Consider the following 20578-nt stretch of genomic DNA (forward strand, 5'->3'; position numbering starts at 1 on the left):
CAAGACTGGTAGGAAAGTAAAATGAGAACATTTTGTCCCGGACTAGTCAATAACGCCTACACTGTCATTCACAGTTGGTTAAAATCGCTTCATTAGATCAATACATAAAAACCTTGGTTTTATGTTACTATAAATGTGGAGCAGCTCAAAACTGTCTTCACATCCAATGAACTGTTTTTACTACAACTTAGGCTATATACAATGCCTTCACTTTATGGAAAAGGGTGAGATTCTAAACAACACAATTACAAATAATTAAAAATACTACACCTAACAGGGAAATATTGTTGAGCGTGTTACACTACCTAATACTTCTCTATTTGGAGATGTAAAGAAAGAAGTCTAGTTAGAGCTTATAATGTTGATGGTAAGAAGAATTACTCATCAGACGAAACAGCTTGAGCCTGACGAGTGACCTTGATGAAGACATCCTCAAGGGTGGTGTCAGCCAGAGCCCAAGCCTGAACAGAAAACCTACTTTTGGCATCCTCAACAAGCTGGAAAATATCAGCTAGGCGGACTTCATGCTTGGGCAGCTCAAATTTTTGAGTACCGCCCAAATGGTAGGTTTTATTAGCATTGTTGCAAAGTTTTAGTACCATATCCTCCACCTCTGTATCATTCCCTTGCACTGTAGTCATAGTAAAGATGAAGTAACCTCCATATCTAGCCTTCAGCTGTCATACACCATCAATGGAACCAACGTTTTTCAGATACACACCAAAGAAACCAACGATTTAATAATGACAGGATTAGAACAAGAATAGTTAGGGAAAAAAAAATGATAGAGAAAAGAAAAAAATTGAATTAAATTCAACTTGCAAAACTTAACAAAATTGAACTGTACTGAAGTGAAATCCAACTCAACTAAAACATATTGAAATGATAAAATGAAGTTGCAATGAAAACACTCTATGATATTATGAAACTTGCCTCTTTTGGATTTCCTACACAACGCAGAGCACCATCAACAAAGACTCCTAGTCTATCACAAAGAGCCTCAGCCTCTTCCATTGAATGAGCTGACAAATATTACAAAAACTGTCAGAATTAGCCACATCCTAAATTGACTAGTTTACTTTGAGATATCCTTTTCCAAGAAGAAAGGGCAGTATTGATTTAGTTTTTTGATTCTTCATTTATTAAATTAACGGTCGAGCTCAAAAAGAAATTGATCGCTTTTGTTATCATATCACATACTAATTACAGTGGCCTTAAGAGAGTTCAACAGATGCAGCCAAGAAAAAAATTGCATAATGTCAACAATGTGACGTACATAGCTTCTATTATCACTTTCCATTTCCTAATAGTTTTGAGTAACTCAGTACAAAGATGATGTGCCCTGGTCTACTATTATGCTATATTATTTCTTGAAGCTTCTAACTGCTTCTGAGACTAGTGATTATCTTTAGGGTAGATAGAAATAATAAGACTAAGTCCTAAGAAATTAATGGTTGTAAAGTAGAACTAGATTACTCACTTGTGAGAAGAATTGTTCGATTTTTCTTTGCATGCTTCACAACATTCCATAGACTATTTCTGGAAGCTGGGTCTAATCCAGTACTTGGTTCATCCAGGTAAACAATCTTCCAAAGATCCAAGATAGTGGTATTAGGATAAAACCTTTGGACCAATATACAAGCATATTACAGTGGATAGGATCGGTGACATAAAAAATTGTAAGGACATAAAAACATAATTGGGAGGAAAATTTATCTTAGACAATGTAAATCATGATAAAATTGAACAATCGGCAATATAAAGAAAAGAGGCCAGGGATGCAGAATTCTTAAAAAAAAAAACCTTAGGATCGCCGATTAGTGAAATTGCAACACTGAGCCTTCTCTTCATGCCTCCACTATATTTGCCAGAACGTTTGTCAGCAATACCACCATGGAATAAGTTAACATCTTTGAGAGCCTCTTCAACTGCCTAAACAATAGAATGGAGTGGGAAAATGTTATTTGCTAGCTGTAAAGAAGGCAACATGAAACATTATTAACTACTTACGGTATGCATTCAATGACATGCGATATATTTTTTTTCCAAGAGAACAAACGAAGTACCCGTGTCAATAGAGAACCTTTAAGATTCTTAAGTCTACCGTAAAAATATAGATGCTCCCTTCCAGTAAGTGTCTCCCACAGCAGGCTGCAGGTGCAAAATATATTGAAATTTCAAGAATTTAACTACAGAACGTGAGAGACAAAAGGTAGTGTAATGCCATTATCAAAGAAAAATGACAGCTGACCAAACTTTTAAAGCAAAAAGGCAATATTCACACTTACTCAAACTGAGGGCAAACTCCCATGCAAGTGTATACATCATCCATGGAAGTTGTTATGTCTAAACCTTCAATGTATGCAGTGCCTGAAGTTGGATCCGTGAGACCAATCATCTGTTGAGATGTATAAGAAGTTAAGCCCCATAAAAAAAATCATGGCTCGAGAATATAATCTGACACACATTAATTTTATCATTACATCCATTTGAAAAGATAATACTACACGCACAACATAGATAAACAGTATTACAGTAGATTTGTACTGACCATACTGATGAATGAAGTTTTTCCTGCACCATTAGGACCAAGCATGCCAAAGCATTCTGACTTTGCTAAAGCAAGAGACAGCCCTCTAACTGCAGCCTTTGCTGGATTTCCATCTCTTCCTGGGTAAATCTTTTTGATATTGTCACAGATAGCTGTGTGGCTTGTGCTTCCTTCTTGCATCAATTGCTCTACCTTTTGTCTCTGCCAGAAGACAGCAATGCAATTGTTAAACAAGGCAATTTTTTGTTCTAAAACAAAGGTGCATGAACCCGGATCATTGACAGCTGATGGCATGGATAAAGAAGCTTATCAATATGAATTAAAATTAATACCTCTTGGGCCACATCACTATGATCATTTGAAGAGGATAGTTGAGAAGTATATCTCTGCATATTTTGCTGCTGGAATTTAGGTTTCCTTCTCAAGCATTGTAAGAAGAATAATGGACTTTTAGTCCTGCCACTCCCAGTGGATACAACCTGGTCAAGATAATAAGCTAACAAAAGCATAACCTTCCACTCAACCATCATGATGGCCATAGCTGTTTTCAACCCATTTCCTGGGTCATTTAAGTTCTTCCACTGCATTCCAACACCAGCACCACTCCTAGCAAATGAAGCATATTTTTGGAATTCGTACACTCCTCGGTACAGCGCAAACCCAGGAAACATCTCAACTAAGACTATGGATTTACCTGGAGAATCAGAATTATACAAAAACTTGGTACAACATTAAAATGCTTCAAAATTGAGTTTTATATTAGCAGCTGCAACTAACATGGTAGAGTAAAAGGCACAATTTGAGTAAACAAATTTGAAACCAATACAAATCATCATTGTTCTTGTTGCATATAAATTTACTGGTGAATAAAACGCCACTATTACAAAGGTGATTTGGGTTAAATCACTCAAATCTTAGGACAATAGCTAAAGACGAAACCAGAAATGACAAATGTCATCTCTTGGTTAAAAAATTTCCGGCCTTTTTTATCTTACCTCTTTTTTTTTCCACTTCTTTATGACATCCAATTTATAACCTATATAATATTGTTTTTACATTTTCGCAATATTGACAATAAAATTTATTTCAATTTTTAAAATATCAATTTGGTAACATATAAATGTATCTATTGCAATTTTTTATTCTTAAAAGTCATATGACTCATATCAATAATAGCATGTGGAAAATTTTTGTGAAAAAAATTACGATAATAAAGTATGTAATCTTAACTAATCAATAAAAAAAAAATAGATAATTTTTAAAGAATATGATTTTCCTTCCCAACTTCAATATAATATATGTTTGCAATAACCTATACAAAATTAAACGAATGTTATTATGTGTTTGTTGCCAGTTAAAGTGTGTTAAGTATATAGCATGGGTACTAACCTAAAACTTTTATTTGTATATAAAATCTCGTAATCCTTAAATTTCTTTCATTTTCTTTATAAAATCCAATATATCAATAACCTTGATGTCTTTGGTATGACATGATTTGTTAAAAATTTAATAATCGTGCATGGTATGGGATTTAAGCTAGTGACAATTATTTGTAGGCATATTATTTGAAACACTTTGACAAAAGTAAGGAAATTCCATTCTTACCTGATTTTTATGAATTTCGTTTCACTCCTAGAGGCAGGAATGGGATGAACATGCATTATACTTGTACTAACATTAAAAGGAGCACATATATACCTGAGAGAAATGGAGGTCCAGTAGAGTTTACTTACTTGAAAAATCAGAAGATTCAAAAAATTTTGTGACGACATAAAATGCAATGATACAACATAGCATCATGAACGTCGAGCAAACCACTGAAAAGTGATAACAGAAGCATGATCATAAATAACTTATAGAGTAGAAGAAATTAATAATTCAAACAAATTGGTACATGGAATTCTGATAATCGATCAAACCTTGAGCAGTCTTCACTGTAGGCACAAGAGCAGCAATGACAAATGCAAATGAAATCTGCCAGTTTACATGGACTAAATAGAACATAGATTGTACGATGTAGTCATTCTTGGTGAAGAAATATAAACCTGCAACATTTTAAGCGCATTTACTGCTGTGACTAATAAGACATAGAATGGGGTGAGATGTTGAAACTAAAAGTGATAATATGCTTACCTGATAACTTGCCAGCAATGAGAAAGAATTGTACAAAAAGAAGGGAAACAAAAAGGCAGTATATATAAGTAATCGCCCAATATGCTGTGTCACGAAGCCCATGCATTTTCATCATGATTCGCAAATTTTTTTCCTTTTCATACACAATCAAGCTTACTAAGACCTGATTACAAAGACATGCTTTGAGTTAGCATGTAGAAATCTGATAAAGCAGTATAGTCAGTTTGTTTAGACCACATACACAAAATACAGTATTTCAGGAGGGCTGATGCACTTGCAAAGAAGTAAATGTTCATGATATAATTGTACTTGATCACATCTTTAAACTGTAATACAGTGTAATTACTGAAATCATGCAAATTTTCTTTCTTCTGTTTGTGTGTGGTGTACCAGCCCTCTTTTCTTATTACAATATACTACTTCCGGAAACAACTCTTCATAGTAGCATTGTCTACCAAATGTATATGGAGCTAACAAGCATAACCACTTGGTAATTCTTTAAATACTAGCATACTTACAGTTACTGGAAATATTAGTAGTCCAAAAGTTGTCATACGCAATAATAAATCCACAACTGCTGCTAACGAAGCACTTATACTAAGTGCGGTTGGTACTTCTTTCATGAACTCAAACAGTATCTGGGTACCAGATCCTTGCAAAGCCTGCAGATACACATTGGATGCCTGCACATGCATAATATCTTACCAATTAGATTTAGCGTTTGAGAAGAAATTAGGGATGTTTGGAGTATTCAGACTGCACCAAACCACAAAACAAACTTTTTTTTTTTTTTTTGGAGGGGGGGGGGGGGGGGGGGGGGTTGCGGTTTGTAGTTTAGGCGCAGTTTCCTAATTTATGAAACCAAACCACAGCTCAATGTGGTTTGTAGTTCGAATCGTAAAATTATTACTTGTATTAACTATCATGAAAACCCTACGCTAGTGATAGTTTATAGTCCTAGAAGCGCCAATAAATCACAATACTTAGATCTTTCATGGTTTGTTAGCATGAAAAGCTTGATAACCCAATCAATCTTGATGTTAAACAAAAAGGGTAAATTTTTGGAAACATAATGTGTGGAACCTTACCATATTCACTAACCTTGGCAAACGAGAAAAATTAAAAGAAGACGCGGATTTAGCTCTACTTGGTTCGCTCCAAAGAGTCACATTGAAGTTGGCTTTGTTGGTGTTCGAGAAATCAAGTGCTGTCATAAAGTAAACCAGCAAAAAGAGATTCTTATCATTAAAGTATTAGCCACATTCTGCTACTTAGACTTTTCATCTAAAAAAAAAAGAAAAAAAATCTTGGGTATAGTTGTTTGCTTGTTTATCTTATATGACTTCTATCCTCATACAAGAATTGATGATCTTACTTTTTCTTTATGCAAGCATACATTTAATGAACAAAATTAAACTGATTCATAATTTTAAAACCTAAGGAGTCTTAACTTATATTAAAAAATATTGAGTTAGAGTAAGTTAGGTCTATTGTAGCAGCAAATGTGTTAAATCAATTTGTTATACTACCTCCACCAAAATTGTTATCAATCTTGTTTTGTTTGTTTGCTCCGTTGCCTTTGTATACTTCCTTGTTTATTTCAGATGAGCTGTTCCGCCACAATTTTAATCCTTCCACGCATTTTACTTCTGAAAACATAACAAATTGAAATATGAGCAATAATTAAGGAGTATACAAGATCTAAACATACTATTACTAGGAGAAATTGAAGGGTCAGAAGAAAAAAAGTTTGTGATACCTTTCCCAGTTGGATAAGGGAATGAAGAATTGGGCTTGCACTTGGTTTGCAGATAATAGAGGGGTGAAGGCGAATCAGGTTGGAAGGCAGCATCAACCAGATAGTTTGATTGAAATAAGGGAGCTGGAGTTGCCTGGTACACGTTTTATCAAAGCTATTATAAAATGCTCTTTGTATCCAACTTAATTAGCACAAAATCAAGTTATCAAGTATGCATATTTACCAAGACTAAATGATCCATGTCAGAAGGATTTTCAATAGACACTGGTGGAAACATTTTTTCTGCCATACCTGTCATTAACATTTTATGAGCTATTGTCATGCATGATATAGTATATTAGTATTAAATGAGAAAATACAAGTTCATCTCTGAGATACATAACTACTGTATTATTTATCACATGGCATTCTCATAAATCAATAACTTTTTCTTAAAAATGGGCCTCATAGTGATGATGACCAGATAAAATTGTTGATTTATTTAAACCAACAATATGGTATGATATGCTCTCTACGTCCATAAATATGTTTTTGTATCTACTTCCTACCAAATTAGATAGAGAAAAAGAGTGTACTCATGACAAAGGATTGATTGGTGCCGGTGAGAAGAAAAGTGACAGGGCAATTGCCGGAGACTCGACAAGAAAGAGGCGGCAAGTCAGAAAAAGGCATATATTTGGATCGGACAGCACGTTTGTCGTCGGGTGGAATTTTCAGAGCTGGTGGCCAAGGGACAGGGTTCCTTACCTCCATCGACTTTAGACTCTCGCTAGACTCAGTTAATGTCCTCATATAATGCTCCACAGTTGCAAAGAATCCTACTATTACCAGCGGAGTTATTAAAAGGCAGAGGTTTTGTGTCCTATTTCGTTTCTGCATTACAAAATCACATGCCCAAAACCAAAAAATACATCAATACGGAGGGGAAAAATATTTGCTTTCAACCTTCATCATTTAGAATAACATTTATACTATCCTTAATTAACTTATTATTATCTCTACGTTATCTTTACATCTGAGATATTATATACAAATTGGAAGATATCTTATTATCATGATGTAACATTTTTCTCCCATTTGAATTCAAGACATATAACTTTTATACTCTTCCTAATAATCGTTCCAAAAGTGTACACTAATATGTTTTTTTTTATTTTTTTTTATTTAAAAAAAAAGGCACGCTTGTTTTGTAGAATAACGTGAGAATATATATAATAATAAATAAAAATGGCGTGCATATTATCTTAAAACTAGTCACATGCATCCATTATCAATTTATCATGGAAGTTCTAATGATGTTGCTGATAATGCAGACGCTCCTATGGATGGAATAAGGGAGAACACATACCTGATAAGTAAGACTCTTTCTAAACAAAGCATTAGCCTGTGTAGGAAAGCCGGCACGTCCGTGCGTTGAAACCTCCATGACCTCTAGATCTTAAACCAGCCCAGCAAAACTCTGATCGTTTAAATTGTTGCTGCCTCTATATTTCCTCCTCTCCTAGATACAATCAACTTCCTAAAATAAATAAACTTAAAAGATCAACAGTTTATATATGGTTAACAAATTGCTTGTTTAAGATTTGTTGTACTTCTTTTACGGACAAGAAATTATTCAATTTTTAAAATAAAAATAAATAGAAAATCAGTGGCTAAAAAATTACCTTTAATTTTAACCATTTAGATAAACTATAATGTAGCTAGTCCTCTGCGCATATGTATATATATTTCATATGTTTGATTAATAAGCTTTTTTAATCTCTTCTTTTTTTTTTTTTTTTTTTTTTGTTTAGATTATAGTTTTAAATTAAAAAAAATGAAGTTACAAAGCGGGATCCCTTTGCTACTGCAGCAAATCAAGGCCCTATTAAAGAAAAATATGTGGTTGGCAAGGAGGAAAAATAACACCTTGTTCCAACTATTCTTCATGACTTTCTTCTATATCTTCCTAATGGGTCTCATAAACATGATGAATCACGCCATGAGCAGGGCAAACCCAGAGAATCGTGACATGCCTGACCCAGCGTACCGCAACCTCATGCAGCCAATTCCACCTTGTGAGGAGTTTAGTGTAAGGAAGCCCTGCTATGACTTTGTTTGGAGTGGTGAGTCATCGGACTCCAAACGTAGGATTCAACGCATTATTGACGCTATCATGGCTAATAATCCAGGTCGACCCATTCCACCCTCCAAGGTATGTTTCACGCATGAAGAAGCCCGTGATTTTATCTGTATTATACACCCACATGTGAATGTCTATTGTGCTTGAAATGTGGATGATGAGCAAAACCAAGCTTTAGGAGCAAATGGAACCCAGGTTTACCCAAGTTACCTATATATGTATACCCAATATACATGAGTCCCAAATTCAAATAGTTACATTGAAGAAAAATTGTGTTTATTGTAATATAACTTTGGGATAGTTTTGCACTTTACTTACTAAAATTCGTAACCTCCCTCCCAATGCACTTGACACATGCCCATTTACAAACTTATCACAAAATGCTCAATCCTCCTTGGCTCCTTAAATTATTGAATTCGATTATACTTAAATTATGAGTTAATGAGAAAGACTTCACACATAAATATTCAGAAAGACAAGGAAAAAATGAGGCGATAACAGAAGTATGATAATATAGATGGATTACGCAAGAGGGAATAGCGCATGTACTCAAATGATATCAGCATTTAGAGCAATTAATCCAAGTAACTTTCATACTGATCCATAAAGGCTCAAACAATCATGTATAGATACTGCGACACCCAAAAAAAAATTTGTATAGATACACCTCTTGCAAGCCTTGCAGCGCGTTTTAAAAGGGAGTACCTAACTATAACCTACACAAACAATTGATTCATGTATCTATACAGTAGCATCACTTTGGGTTTGAGATTTAGTCCTCTGAAAAACATATTTTCTAGGAGTTTCAGTTAACGCTAGAAATCAGGTGTAGCAGAACTAAAGCATGTGTGGGTTTTGGTTATTGATCTGTTGATATTTCTGACTGATGATGCTCATGAATACTGGGAATGCAGGTTTTATCGTTCAAAAATCAAAATGAAACAGATGCATGGTTCCTTGATAACCCCGCAGTTAGCCCAGGAGCTCTGCATCTGGTTGACAGAAACACTACAGTCATCAGCTATGGAATTCAGCCCAACTCCTCAGTGGTATATATAATTCCATCTCAAGAAACCTTTCTTAAATTCCAAATTCCCCTACAGATTGCAGCAGAACGAGAAATCGCTCGAACCCTTGTTGGAGGTAAATCAATTCCACACTTTTCTTTCCTCAGCCTCATGATTTTACTTCTGTTACAATTATACATTTCCTTTCACACATTAGATATGAATATCAATGCCCTAACTAGATTTTCTTTTCTATCTTATTCCCTCTTTCTTCTCTCCCTCTTTGTGCCTTTGGAAATAATAATCTGGTTTAGATCAGAATTTCAACTGGAATGTTGGCATGAAGCCATTTGCTCACCCTGCCTCCAAGGATTCGCAGAGTGAGATATTTTTGTATCTTGGAAAATCATGTTTGCTGCTGATCAGCATGCAGGTTTTCCAAAATCAGTTGAGCAACTTGATCATAGAGAAAGAGCAAAAACTACGTCAAGTAAGTTTTCAAAGTACTCCCTTAGTTACTTAATAGCTTTCCAAAAAGAATTGTCACCTATCCTAAAATGATAAGAAAAAAGACATTACAAGAGTTGCCCTATGACCGTAGTTTAAGACTGAGAGGCAAAAACACATTTTTGACATAATAACACTGTTCTTACTTGACAGGCAATGAACATCATGGGGCTTTATGATACTGCCTACTGGCTTTCCTGGCTCGCATGGGAGATTATAATGACGTTTCTTGTTTCATTATTCACAATGTTCATAGGCTTGCGTTGTCGATTTAAATTCTTCATGCAGAATAACTTTTTAGTTCTCTTCCTTGCAATGTACCTTAACCTACTTAGTATGGTAAGTTCATTTATTCTAGGAATCATATATTCATGTATATTTTTCAAAAAACGCTGTGAATGGGAATTTACAAATTTTATTTGGAAAGAAAAAATAAATAAATAAAAAAGAAAGAAATAAAAAGAGTTCAGTCAGGCTTTTGCTACGGAGTATTATACTTGTGGAACAACTCCTCCACATAATACTATAATAGTATGCCCTTTTCTTTTGTTACACAGTTTTAGGTAAAAACCCCTCCACATAATAGTATGCCCTTTTCTTTTGTTACACAGTTTTAGTTAATATAAGTTGTAGCATGATAATCATCAATAACTAATAAAAGTGTGGAAGGAGAGTGGAAATTATAATTGAAAGAGAGAGGATGTAACACCCTAACTTTTAGTTGTGGAAGGAGAGTGGTAATACAATAGTGGATCAATGTCTTTTATAGAAAGGAGCAAACTAATTTCAAACCAACTAAACAGGAAAGTGAGCTCATTATTATAGGATCGACAGAGGTAGTAAGGGCCAGTTTAAATTTACTTAATTTCAGTTTAGTTCTGTTCAGTTCAGCTCCAATCATTTCAGTTTAGTTCTGTTCAGTTCAGCTCCAATCAGTTCAGTTCAGCTCCAATTCAGTTCAGTTCAGTTCAGTTCAGCTCTTAATTTCCCTCTCACATAAAATATTTATTTCAGCTCAATTCAATTCAGTTCAGTTCAGCTCCAATCAGTTCAGTTCAGCTCCAATCAGTTCAGTTCAGTAAATGTGAACAGGCCCTAATTTATTGTGAATTGACATAGCTTGGGATTTTGGGAACAATTTAAATGTTTAAGTGAAATGTGAAAATTAAAGGAAGAAGATGAATTTTGACTGATATAACCTAGAATTTAGCGATAACACTACTGGATAGGTATTAAAATATTATTCTTTTACTATTCATATAACAATAACAATAATAATAATGAAAGTCATCACTATTTGTCCAAATACCATAGCTATTAAGCCAAAAGCATAATTAATACTACTACATCTACGTATTCAAAACTCTAACTATACCTACTAACTCAAAAATTTTAACTAATGACTTGAAAGCTATAACTAATAACCAAACTATACCCAATTACCATATATAATAAGCATAGAACTCCATAATAATAACCCTAATAAGTAAACATTAATATTTCCTTAAATTATGTGATTAATTTTTCTATTGATTTCCGTATGTATATACTTCGCCTCATAATTCCACATTAATTTGGTTTCCAAACACACATTAGTAGTATGCTTCCATTGCATTTTAGGTCCATTATTACTTATCTGTTTGTCTCTTTGGCTGTTAGGGGGTTTTTCATTAGTTCTTTCCATATCCTCTGCTAATTTCACCCCTTGTTATACACCTATACTAGACGAGCATTGCCTTTTTGGTGTCTACTACTATCAGCCAGTCACGCTCAGCAAACCAGGCAACGGTGTTTATCTTTTTTGGTGGTTTCACCCTACAGGCAAGTCACTTCCCATTTCTGTTTTAGTTGGCGACAACTAGGAAAGGTATAAATCATTGTCATTACGTCAGTCAGTCACAAAATTTTGATAACTTACATGTTTGCCAATATTCTTCCAGTTCTTGTCAAAATACATGCAAGATGAGAAGATATTCAAAATCATCAAGCATATATTGCCATTTATTCCCTTTGGCAGAGCAGTTGATATGCTCACGACAGCTTCAAGCAGTGATACAGGGATGAGCTGGAAGGGACGGAACAATTGTCCTCAAGATCCAGATGAAGGACAACAAGAATGTGACTTCACAATGGTACGTGTCCATATGCCAGAGTTAAATGAGTAGTTTAGTTGGTCTGGAAAAATAAAATACCAAAAAAGAGAGGAACTACAGGAAGGTTTTCAATTTCACTAATCTTAATGGTCCAAACAGGATGGCATATACATTAGGCTCATAGGAGCCTTCTTTTTGTGGCTTCTCGTGGCATTATATCTTGACAACATACTTCCAAGTGAGAATGGTATACCCAAGTCACCATTTTACTTTCTGAACCCAGGATATTGGACAGGAAGAGGAGGGTTTGGGGCACTCGGTAAAATTTCCCTCCCATTCAAAACCTATGTAGGAATTCTTAAGAGTAATTGTTACTTATAATACTTCATCCATCAACTTAATTTTTAATGTTTCAGAAAGTGGCATTTTTGGCTGTACAAGTTGGCTTTCAAAACCTGAGATGATCACGCCAGATGATGAAGATGTCCTTAAAGAAGAAAACAAGATAAAAAAATTTATGGATGATGGTAAGGTGGATCCAGATGTAGCAGTACAGATACGCGGTCTTGTCAAGACTTACCCAGGAAAACTGGATAAGAAGTTAAAAATATCTCCTCCATTCCATTCTGTTAAGGTACTTTCATGGAAGTATACTGTTGTAAAGTTTTGAGTGAAGTCTTGAGTTAAGACTGAGTTTTGAGGGAAGTTCTAGAGCTACAACTATTAAACGGATTAGTTGTTGGGAGCATGAGTTTGTTGAGGAACTCATTAGAGGCTCAATTTCCTTATAGGTTGTAACAAAGTCGTTGGCCTAATTGAGTGGGAAGTTTGAGTCTAAATTCCTTGGGGTCAAGGTTTTTACATCCTGTTACGTCTAAAGGAAGGTTTTGTCGTAAAATCTCTCTTGCATTGTTTCTTTACTTGTGTTAAGTTCCTTTTAATTCTACGAAAAGTGACTAGCAAGTTTCATACTAAAATTCAACCCCCCCCCCCCCCTCCTCTTCTTGTAGCATTTCATCAAAATAACATATATCATCAATCATGGATAATAAATTAAATAACAGAAAGACCACATGAGAGATGGATCCTTCAGTTTCCACATCCCAGTCTCTTCTTCCCTCGTTTTCACATCTAAACATGAGAGATGGATCCTTGGACGGGGGGGACTGCCTAATAACATTCTATTATTTTTCAAAAACAAAATATTAAATCCTGTGGATATGTAAAAGTAGCTACCATTTTAACTTTTTTTAATTTGCTTCATGTCTCATTATCTGTAGGGCTTATGGGTCAACTTCCCTAAAGATCAGCTCTTTTGCCTCCTGGGGCATAATGGGGCTGGAAAGACCACAACTATCAGCTGCTTGACTGGTATAACACCAGTGAGTGGAGGGGACGGTAATACAGCTTCTAACTTTATTACTTCCATAACCTAACTTCTTCCAATTTCTTATTCATAAACACCTATAATCACTAGACTAAAATCATTTGGCTGACAGCATTAATCTATGATCATTCCGTTCGAAGTTCTGTTGGAATGTCCAATATCCGAAAAATTATAGGAGTATGTCCTCAGGTATTTTTCTAAATCTGCTTCTCCTTTGTATATTATATTTATCAATTCGACAATTCTAGTAAATGTTTAAACTCTTTCACTTTCTAGTTTCTACTGCTACAGTCTTGAGGATAAATAAACTGACATTTTTACATCCAATAAAATCCTGCAGTTTGATATCCTCTGGAGTGTATTAAGTGGTGAAGAGCACCTTGAACTTTTTTGCAACATAAAAGGCCTAAATCCTGATTCCATCCCAACAGTAAGTACCCAATATGGCAATATAGATCAAAGTTCTTGTGACATATCTCATCTTTGTGTACAAAAAAGATCATAAGCATTCATATGCAAACTGATATCAATTAGCCGAAGATTTAAAAGCTTTAAGTAAAAAAGATATATTAACATCCACAGCAGTATCCAAGTTCATGTAAATGCTTCAATAAATCAGGCCTAATATGTAAAATCTCTCACAGATTTCCCTATTGAATGTTGACTATGTTATATGAAATTATTAATCACATTATTGTTGCCATCATTTCTCTAATATACCTTTAGTTTTTTTGCTTAGTATTTTGTTATTATAAGCTATGTTTATATGTATCACGAAATTGATTGAACCTCCATGTACTGAAATTAAATTTACTAGACATCTCACCCAACTCACCTTCCCCCCCCCCCCCCCCCTGTTCTCATTTTTTATCAAGAACCTATGTCTAAAGCTTTGATCACAACCAGATTGTTCACAAATTACTGGAAGATGTGCAGCTGGCTAAATCAGCTAAAGTCCGGTCTGGTAGTTATAGTGGAGGGATGAGAAGGCGTCTCAGTGTTGCAGCTGCTCTTATTGGTGACCCAAAGTTGGTGATTCTTGATGAACCGGTACAGGAGTTTTTTTTTATTATTTATTTCTGGCCTAGCATCTATTCTTGCTTGTTCAAATTCCACAAAAACAGGTAACTACAGTCAGTATAGTGGGCTAATATTTGAGTTTTTAGACTACTGGTATGGATCCACTTACTAGAAGACATGTCTGGGACATCATAGAAAGTTCAAAAGGAGGGCGAGCCATTGTTCTAACAACTCACTCAATGGAAGAAGCAGATGTCCTAAGTGATTGTATAGGGATCATGGCAAAAGGAAGACTACGTTGTATAGGAACACCAATTCGATTAAAAATGCGATTTGGGACAGGCTTTGTTGCTAATATGAACTTCGACAAAAATGTAGGTGAAACAGGTGAAAGAAGCCGAGAGGAGTTGAGGCAATTGTTTAAAAGGGTAAGTCACTATGTTGGACTAGAGTAGCTTTTCAGATCCAAAATGTTCTTCACTCCACCCATAGTTTTGCACTTTGCACTCTTAACATTTTATTTGATGTTACCATGGCAGCAATTGGATGTTGAGCCCATGGAGGAGAATAAGTTATATATTACCTACGTAATTCCCCATGAAAGAGAGCCACTATTAAAGGTAAACACTCAGCAAGCCAGACTAGTCAATCATCGAACATAGAATGCTGATATCTACCCTACATACATGTTTAGCAAGAAGAATTCTAAAGTACGAATAATGAATTCATATCCCTATTCTAATTCTAATCCATGATTTTGATTAATCCAGAAAGCTTTTGGTGAGGTCCAAGATAGACAAAGTGAATTTGGTATAACAGATATCCAGCTTGGCCTTGCAACTCTAGAAGAAGTTTTTCTTAATATTGCTAAACAGGAAGAGATGGAAAGTGCTGCATCAGAGGAAAGATTTGTAACTCTGAGTCTGGCATCTGGTGCCTCGATACAGGTAAGCACATTCTGCTAAGACTAACCTTTAGAATACTATACTTTCAAGGAGCAACACCAGGCAGGCTTTACTAGTGAACTGTTCCCTATTTCAACTGACAATGTACATGCAGATACCCATGGGAGCAAGGTTTGTTGGGATCCCAGGAACAGAGTCTGCTGAGAATCCGCAGGGAACTATGGTGGAAGTGTACTGGGGAGAAGATGATTCAGGTGCTCCTGAAATATTGGGCCACTCACCCGAGAAACCTATACCTTCTGGCCTAAATTTAAATATCCCCAAGTCAACAGCTACAGAACTTCAAGGAATTGTCATTCATCCTAGCCAAGTTTCTGATGTATCTTTTACCTAGTTATTAAAGTCAGATTTTCCTATTTTAGCTTTGAAAATTAACTCAATTTTATCAAACAAGAACATTTGTATTCAATTTTGTTTCATATGTTTGAAAACAGAAAATAGATAAGCAGGTTAGAAGATAGTTTGCTTTTTCCCCTTGTAAATACTTGAATTTTAATGGAAGGACTTTGATTTTCACCTTTATTCTGTAACTCCTCCCTAACCCACCATATTCGCAGAAAAGATAAAACCCCATTCTTCAAAAAAGGAACTATTATAGGTAATTTGTTACAGGATGGTCTTCACATAATGATACAACATTTAGTTGATTCCATTTTAAGAACCTTAGATCAGGAAAATATATTTATATACCTATAGCCACCAATCTATGACAAATTAAGGAATATTCTTCGCCATAGAATTATTTAAATTATCCTCCCTAAAATTTTGAACTTCTAGATAAGAGATTTGTTTATCACTCACCTCGACAGTTCAATCATGTTTCAGGTTAATATGCAATGGGTAACTAAACCAACAACATATATGATGACATAAGATCTCTACTTAAGTTGGGTGAAAAGTACAATAAACCAAAAAACTCAAAACAGATCACGACACCTTTCATTCAAGTAAACTTGTAAATTAACATGCAGCAGAAGAGCAAGTTATCAAGCTGAATGAAACTGACCTCATCAGAGTAAAGAGTAGACCATAATCTCTTATATCATCTCCAAAATTTTGCTTAGACAGCTTCCTTCAGGAACTAATTCAATATGTCAAAACCTGTAGCAAGGAAGTCACATAAAAATGCCACAATCAAGTTTAAATGAATGGAAGCTGACAGAAAACCTCATCCCATATCCCCTGTCTAAATTATTTGGTATCATCTTTTTCCAGATATTTGAATTCTACTTTTTCCTAACAAGAGACTTTGGGCTCAAAAAAATTGGATCTACTATATATAACTTCAAAAGCAACCATATTTTTTTGCAAAGTAACTTCAAAAGCAACCTGGGTAGAAGGAGATTAATAGAAAATAAATTAATGCAAAACATCTGATTGCTAATTCACTTATCTGATGTTTTACCGCTTCATAAAAAGAGAAATGGAAAGAGAAAGAATTATAAGTGCCATGATACATTACTAAATAGAAAGGGGTAGAGACCAAAAAAGCAAGTTAATGTTCAAGGTATCTGTGCACAATATCATCTGTGCACAATATCTCATACATTGCAAGTCAATACTTGACCGTTGTTCTCCTTGACTATGTCAGAGTGAAAATCGTGCAAATTATGTGGAACAAACAAAGATATCTTGAAGTCTATCGCTGATTCTTTGTCCATCCTATTAAATTACTTGCAAATTGTACACAATTGCACTCATGCTTCTCGGAACCCAGAAGGAGATTAATAAATATACAGCTACAAAACTTTATACATATATTTGATTGGAGCAGTGGTAGTATACCAATGCCGTATTGGCATATAGGTACTGTTGAACTTTAGAAAATTTTATACATATATTTGATTGGAGCAGTGGTAATATACCAATGCCGTATAGGCATATACGTATTGTTAAACTTTAGAAAACTTAAGCCAAGGTTCCACCAACTGAACTAATTAATCAAAGTGGAGAAACACCTAGGAGCCTATCATGTCCCACCCTCACCACCACAGAAAAAAATAAAAACCATAAGAAACAACAATACTTCAGAAAATAAAAGGCTACAAGTACTTTATTTCATTATAAAGGCTGCTTAACAAAAGTGTAATCAAAACTTACAATATCAAAGCTGTACAATCTCCAATCAAGCTTTGCTGATGGGTGCTCCAATCTTCAAACTTGATATAAGCTAATAGTGAAAATAATTCTCCGTCTCATCCGATGAAACCATAGCCAAGCCAACAACCACATCATAGATCTCGCTACATCTAGGGTGCAATGAGTCAGCAACTAGAAATCTATGCATCCCATCCTCTAGTTCGATCCAACTATATGCTGCAATTTTCTGTACTTTTTTCTCTCTCAGCAAGTTTCTTATTCTAAGATTGTCTTGCCATCTTCCTTTATAGGCATATATGTTTGACAGAAGGATATAATTGCCTGAATTCTCAGGTTCCAACTCTACCAACTTTGTCAATGCTACCTCCGCAAGCTCAGCATAAGAATGAGTTCTGCAAGCACTAAGTAACGTGCCCCAAATTACAACATTTGGCTTCTTCATCTGACATATGAATTCATAAGCCTCGTTAAGTCTTCCACATCTACAAAATAGGTCAACAATACATGCATAATGCTCCATTTCAGGGACTATATCATACTCTGAATGCATGCTGTGGAAGAGTTTAAGACCCAGGTCAACTAGGCCAGCATGGGTGCATGCTGTTAGTAGTGAACCAAATGTAGCACCATCTGGTCTAACATTGGTTTTTATCATTTTTTCGAAAAGAATAATAGCATCCATAGCATAACCATTAAAAGCAAGCCCGGTAATCATAGAGTTCCAGGATACAACATCTTTCTCATGCATCTGATTGAAGACTTGCCAAGCCTTCTTAATACTTCCACACCTCGAATACATACACAACAATGACGAAGCAACATACATGTTCGAGTCCAACCCTTCAGTTTCTATATACTTTTTAATCTGTTCGCCAGTTTCTACAGAACCTAGTTGAGCACAAGCGGATAAGACACTTACTAGAGTTACATCATTTGGCTTAATTTTCTCATTTGTCATACATTTGAACAGTTCCAAAGCCTCAACAGCTCTCCCATTTTGGGCATAACCAGCAATCATAGAACCCCAAGTAATAATATCCCTCTCATTCATGCGATCAAACACTTGCCGAGCTTCAGGAACAGCCCCACATTTTACAAACATCTCCATCAAGGCAGTCGACACTATCATGTTAGAAAACATATTATTATCATTAACATACTTCTTGAGTCTCAAACCCAATTCTAAATCTCCCAGGCTACCACAAATAGAGAGCACAGTCGCCACAGTAAATTCATTAGCTTGAGAATTCTTCTCTTGCATCATTTCAAATACGCTCAAAGCTTCCTGATGATCACCACTATGAGCATAGCAGGAAATCATCGTATTCCACGAAACAATACTTTTCTCGGGCATTTCATCAAACAACCTACGAGCTGCTAAAACATCACCAGATTTCGAGTACCCAGACATTAAACAATTATAAGTAATAGGATCCCTATCTAAAATACCATCAAAAACCATTTTAGCGGATACCAAATCACCAGACCTTGCATACAAATCCATCAAAGCAGTTTGAACAAAACAATTCGACTCGAGCCCGAAACTAATAATCAAAGAATGAACTTGTTTCCCCAACCCCACCATCAAGAAAGCCGAACACGACTTCAAAACAGGCGGAACACTATAACTAGTGATATTCGTATCAGTACGGCGCATCAAACAAAACATACCCACAGCTTCTTTGTAAGAACCAATCCTAGAATACGCGGAAATGAACATATTATACAAACGTTCATCTGGGTTAGGCATTTCATCGAACACCTTGCGGGCATACTTCAAGTGGGTCAAATTAAGCAATTTATGAGCAAAATTAGGAGAGAGAAAAGGGTACCCGGTGATAATCAAAGCATGAATTTGCTTAAGCTGGTTTAAATGATGAGAAGAGCGCAGATTAGCCAAAAGACTGCGCTCCATTTTCAGGGTACTTTTGCAGTTTTGCTTATACAAGGTTGAAATGGAGCTTTTTGAAATTTGGCAATGGCGGAAAATAGCCGTTAGAAAATTTCTAGAATATGACGGCTGAACTGCGTCAGAATGAGGCGGTGGTTATGCCATGCCGCCGCCGCACGCCACCGTCATTTGTAATTTTACAGTGGACAGTTGCGCGCGTAAATGAGGAAATACTTTTTTGAGTAGGATAAATATATACTTCGTAGTTCGTATACTCTACTTTTTTTGAAGTACTTAAAATATTAGAAAATCTTCAACCCTCGCATGTTTTTTGGTCCAATATACTCGTACACGAGTCAAGTAGTTGAGACTAGGCTGTTCATTGGTCCAAGACCGGACCGAACCAAAGACCAAAAATTGAATTTTAAGAACTGAAGATTGGAGCGATTAAGCTAGGACCGAACCCGGAGCGGATCAAATAATTCGGTCCAAAACCCGGATCGGACTGGTTTGAACCGATTTTGAAACTTTTTTTAAAAAAAAAAATTAAAATTTTAAAGAATTTTTGAAAACTCGAAAAAAAAAATAAAGGAAAAACAATATATTAACGTCCGTTTTTGTATGTTTAGTACAAAAAATCTCATACGACTAATTTTTTCAAGCTTATTAAGGATAATCTTAATCATTATTAAAAGTCTTATGTATAATTTTAAGCAAAAAACCGGTCCGTCCCAAGGCCGGTTTTTATAGGGTTTTGGATCGGACCAGATCGAAAATCGAGAATATAAATTTCTTGACCTGAAGACTGGACCGATTAGTTTGGTCCGGTCCGGGAGTAAGCGAATGTGAATCTTTACATCAAATACCCTTATTTGGAAATATTTTACAGTCCAAAACTTAAGGATTTGAGGTAAGAACCATACAAAATGAATCAAGTCGTACTTGGTTATTCTCAGCATAAAGCTTGAATCATGACCCTAACAACTGGTCATTTGTTAGATGATATTACCCTAATACGTACCAAAACACTTCTTCATTAGTTA

General features: G+C 35.3%; 2 protein-coding genes and 1 pseudogene across 4 annotated transcripts; 1 reads left to right on the forward strand and 2 right to left on the reverse strand.

The window, feature by feature from the left end:
* Nucleotides 1-111: 111 nt before the first annotated feature.
* Nucleotides 112-8160, reverse strand: LOC145598935 (ABC transporter A family member 10-like). Its single transcript, XM_081655337.1, has 18 exons — nt 7792-8160; nt 7019-7316; nt 6667-6734; nt 6444-6576; nt 6214-6333; nt 5773-5891; nt 5203-5367; nt 4685-4847; nt 4471-4596; nt 4285-4368; nt 2884-3245; nt 2552-2752; nt 2289-2398; nt 2067-2151; nt 1804-1932; nt 1481-1586; nt 934-1022; nt 112-677 (listed from the first exon to the last, which is right to left on the reverse strand). The coding sequence occupies exons 1-18, from the start codon at nt 7867-7869 to the stop codon at nt 378-380; spliced, it is 2736 nt and encodes a 911-aa protein (XP_081511463.1). The 5' UTR covers nt 7870-8160; the 3' UTR covers nt 112-377.
* Nucleotides 7937-19737, reverse strand: LOC145598936 (pentatricopeptide repeat-containing protein At1g08070, chloroplastic pseudogene; annotated as a pseudogene). 2 transcript variants are annotated; one of them, XR_014103661.1, is made up of 3 exons: nt 17645-19737; nt 16551-16645; nt 7937-7962 (listed from the first exon to the last, which is right to left on the reverse strand). The product of XR_014103661.1 is annotated as a pentatricopeptide repeat-containing protein At1g08070, chloroplastic pseudogene, transcript variant X2 (transcript). The 2 variants fall into 2 exon arrangements; XR_014103660.1 differs by lacking the exon at nt 7937-7962 and having other exon boundaries at nt 16484-16645.
* On the forward strand, nt 8260-15878 carry LOC145597118 (ABC transporter A family member 2-like). Its single transcript, XM_081653285.1, has 16 exons — nt 8260-8637; nt 9480-9708; nt 9887-10062; nt 10233-10418; nt 11805-11900; nt 12020-12211; nt 12332-12491; nt 12589-12806; nt 13453-13570; nt 13672-13748; nt 13900-13989; nt 14466-14609; nt 14726-15007; nt 15119-15199; nt 15350-15526; nt 15639-15878. The coding sequence occupies exons 1-16, from the start codon at nt 8260-8262 to the stop codon at nt 15876-15878; spliced, it is 2844 nt and encodes a 947-aa protein (XP_081509411.1).
* Nucleotides 19738-20578: the final 841 nt, after the last annotated feature.

Source organism: Chenopodium album, chromosome 20 (assembly GCF_948465745.1).
Source record: "Chenopodium album chromosome 20, dcCheAlbu1.1, whole genome shotgun sequence".
Classification (NCBI taxonomy): domain Eukaryota; kingdom Viridiplantae; phylum Streptophyta; class Magnoliopsida; order Caryophyllales; family Amaranthaceae; genus Chenopodium; species Chenopodium album.

Coding starts and splice junctions, on each gene's coding strand:
- LOC145598935 (XM_081655337.1), bottom strand. CDS start 7,869: ATGGAGGTTTCAACGCACGGACGTGCCGGCTTTCCTACACAGGCTAAT. Junction 4,848..5,202: donor TACTAATATTTCCAGTAACT/GTAAGTATGCTA, acceptor CTTTGTAATCAG/GTCTTAGTAAGCTTGATTGT. Junction 1,023..1,480: donor TCGAACAATTCTTCTCACAA/GTGAGTAATCTA, acceptor AATATTTGTCAG/CTCATTCAATGGAAGAGGCT.
- LOC145597118 (XM_081653285.1), top strand. CDS start 8,260: ATGAAGTTACAAAGCGGGATCCCTTTGCTACTGCAGCAAATCAAGGCC. Junction 12,807..13,452: donor CTCCATTCCATTCTGTTAAG/GTACTTTCATGG, acceptor CATTATCTGTAG/GGCTTATGGGTCAACTTCCC. Junction 13,990..14,465: donor ATCCTGATTCCATCCCAACA/GTAAGTACCCAA, acceptor GATCACAACCAG/ATTGTTCACAAATTACTGGA.